Genomic DNA, 2,500 nt, shown 5'->3' with positions numbered 1-2,500 from the left:
ATGTGGACGTAACATAAAAAACCTCGCTCGAGAAACAATTATATAAATAATTATTCAGTATGATGAATTAATTATTTAAAAAACTTATTAAAACGCAAACTATAAATAATAGAATAGTAGAAATGGGGGTGACTGATAGTTTTGAGTTGATTACTACTTCTTGGCCACAATGAATGTGTGTTCTAATGTATATTGTACAAATATCAAGTGTGTGTGTGTGTGTGTGTGTGTTTTATGTCTTCAGCCCTAAAAGAGCTCACCATGAAGGTGTTAAACAGCATGTCCGGCTTCATCGCCCTTCCTGCCATCATCCAGCGCATCCTACAGGTGACTATAAGCTTATTAACACCTTACCCACATGTTATAGCTGTGTAATAAACACTCTGTGTAGTGGTGGAGCGAAATATTTGAATATATACGACCTTCCCATGTTTTTTGGAATCGATTTATTTTAAACAGCCTCGCAGTAAAGCAATCCTGTTTACTGTGAATTGTAATCTATTCAAACAGACACACACACACACACACACATTAATATTTAGCATAACACTGCAAATCGATTTCACACTCGTCTACCACATCTTCTTAAGTGACTGGAACAGATATGTCCTTGGCCAGCTTTAGTGTCCACACACACACACACACACACACACACACTTATTGCTCTGAGCTCTAGTGCTCCTATGCTCTAATGCCACTATAACTAATCACACCTCAGTTCCTGCTCCCAGCACCACTGTAACCAGCAACAGTTTTTTTCCCGTTCCTTTTTTTTTGTCACCAAACAGATTCATTTTTGCGTCTTGTTTATTATATTTCAAAATTTAGGTTCTTAAGTATCATTTCACTGAACCCTTTCACGGTGTTGTCATGGTGCCCATCCCTTGTTAAAAGCCTGGAACACACCCCGATATTACATTCGTGAATCTTACTGTGCCATAACACATTAATAATGCATTATTTGCTATAATAACTCAGACATTCACAGTGGTGCCTGATAAACGTGAGGATCCAGCACAGCTGCTGATGCTGACATTTGATGGCATTTGCTCAGCATGGCATCATCAGGGCTGGGCTAATGGGAATGCTAATGCAGATAGGGCTAACATTGAATGTTAATGAATAACGTCCTGCACAGATATTATACCATAGCGTTGACACTCTCTGTTCACATGTAGCACATAATGTATTAGTGTCACTGTGAGGTTTACACTTTTTGTAATGAAAATGCCTGTCAGAAAGCACCATGGGTCATGAGACTGTGTAACTTAATGTAATGTCAAGGCTTGTATACAGGGAAAGTTCCTCGTATTCGGAATCGCATTATATAGCTGCTCAAAGTTCAGTTTCTGGAAGCATTCAGATGAAGTGTGTATTTAATTTATTTGTATAGCACTTGTCTCAAAGCAGATTTACAGAAGTATAGAAACATAGAAAAACGATTATAAAGTATAAAATTTATTCCTAATGAGCGAGCCTGAGGTGACGGTGGTGAGGAAAAAGTCCCTGACATGATATGAGGAAGGAACCTTAAGAGGCACCAGGCTCAGAAGGGAACCTCATCCTCATTTGGGTGACACTGGACAGTAAATGTTAATTAGATTTTTTTTAAAACTAGGGGATAGAAAATACGGACCGGACCGAATCGAATCAAATCTCTTTATTGTCACATCATCATCAGCATAAGTGTAGAAGTGAGTGAAATTCTTCAGTGCAGCTCCAGACATTGTAGTTGTAAATGTATAAAATATAATAATATAAAATATAATACAATAATGTGTATATGTGTGTATATATATATATATATATATATATATATATATATATATATATATATATATATATACACATTATTGTATTATATTTTATATTATAAATATATATTATATATATATTATATATATTATAAATATAAATAATATATAAATATATAAAATATATTAATAATATATTTATTTATATAAATATATTAAATAAAAAAAAAAGATATATAAATATATTAAATAAAATATATATATATATTAATATAATGACAATAGTAATAGTAATAGATAGTAATAATAGTGACACTCATAATGGCATGAGATACCCAGTACACTCTGCAGATATTGCACAGTGTGTCACAGTGTAATGTGTGGAGCAGCATGAATGTCATGTACAGATGCAGTGCACAGAGTACAGATACAGTACATTCAAGACTGGTGTTATAAAGTGCACTGCTTTTGGCTGTTAAACGGTGGGTGATGTGTGGTGTACTGTTAGTCCTGATTGTTTAGGAGTCTTGTCAGCCTGGGAGAAGAAGCTGTCCTCTACTGTCAAATGCTATTAAGGAAGAGATCATTGAAAAAAAAAATTAAAGGGCTTATACAATAATATACTGTATGTACCAGAAGATGGTAAGTATTGTAATAACCAGGTATACGATGTTGCATGAATAGATCACGTGAATTACTACAATAAAGCTCTCAGTAGCTCAGTGTCCTTGGTCCTCTCTTATGCA

The 2,500-nt window shown here is 34.4% G+C and overlaps 1 protein-coding gene across 2 annotated transcripts in view; it reads left to right on the top strand.

The window, feature by feature from the left end:
- The window catches only part of vps8 (VPS8 subunit of CORVET complex), a 129,730-nt gene that overhangs the window by 81,682 nt on the left and 45,548 nt on the right, over nucleotides 1-2,500 (top strand). For both annotated transcript variants that reach the window (XM_058380403.1, XM_058380402.1), the window contains exon 39: nucleotides 245-327. In XM_058380403.1, the coding sequence (XP_058236386.1) occupies nucleotides 245-327 (83 nt within the window). The remainder of the gene's footprint in view (nucleotides 1-244; nucleotides 328-2,500) is intronic.

Source organism: Hemibagrus wyckioides, linkage group LG26 (assembly GCF_019097595.1).
Source record: "Hemibagrus wyckioides isolate EC202008001 linkage group LG26, SWU_Hwy_1.0, whole genome shotgun sequence".
NCBI lineage: Eukaryota > Metazoa > Chordata > Actinopteri > Siluriformes > Bagridae > Hemibagrus > Hemibagrus wyckioides.
Note: the sequence above shows the minus strand (reverse complement) of the source record. Positions and strands in the feature narration are given on the sequence as shown.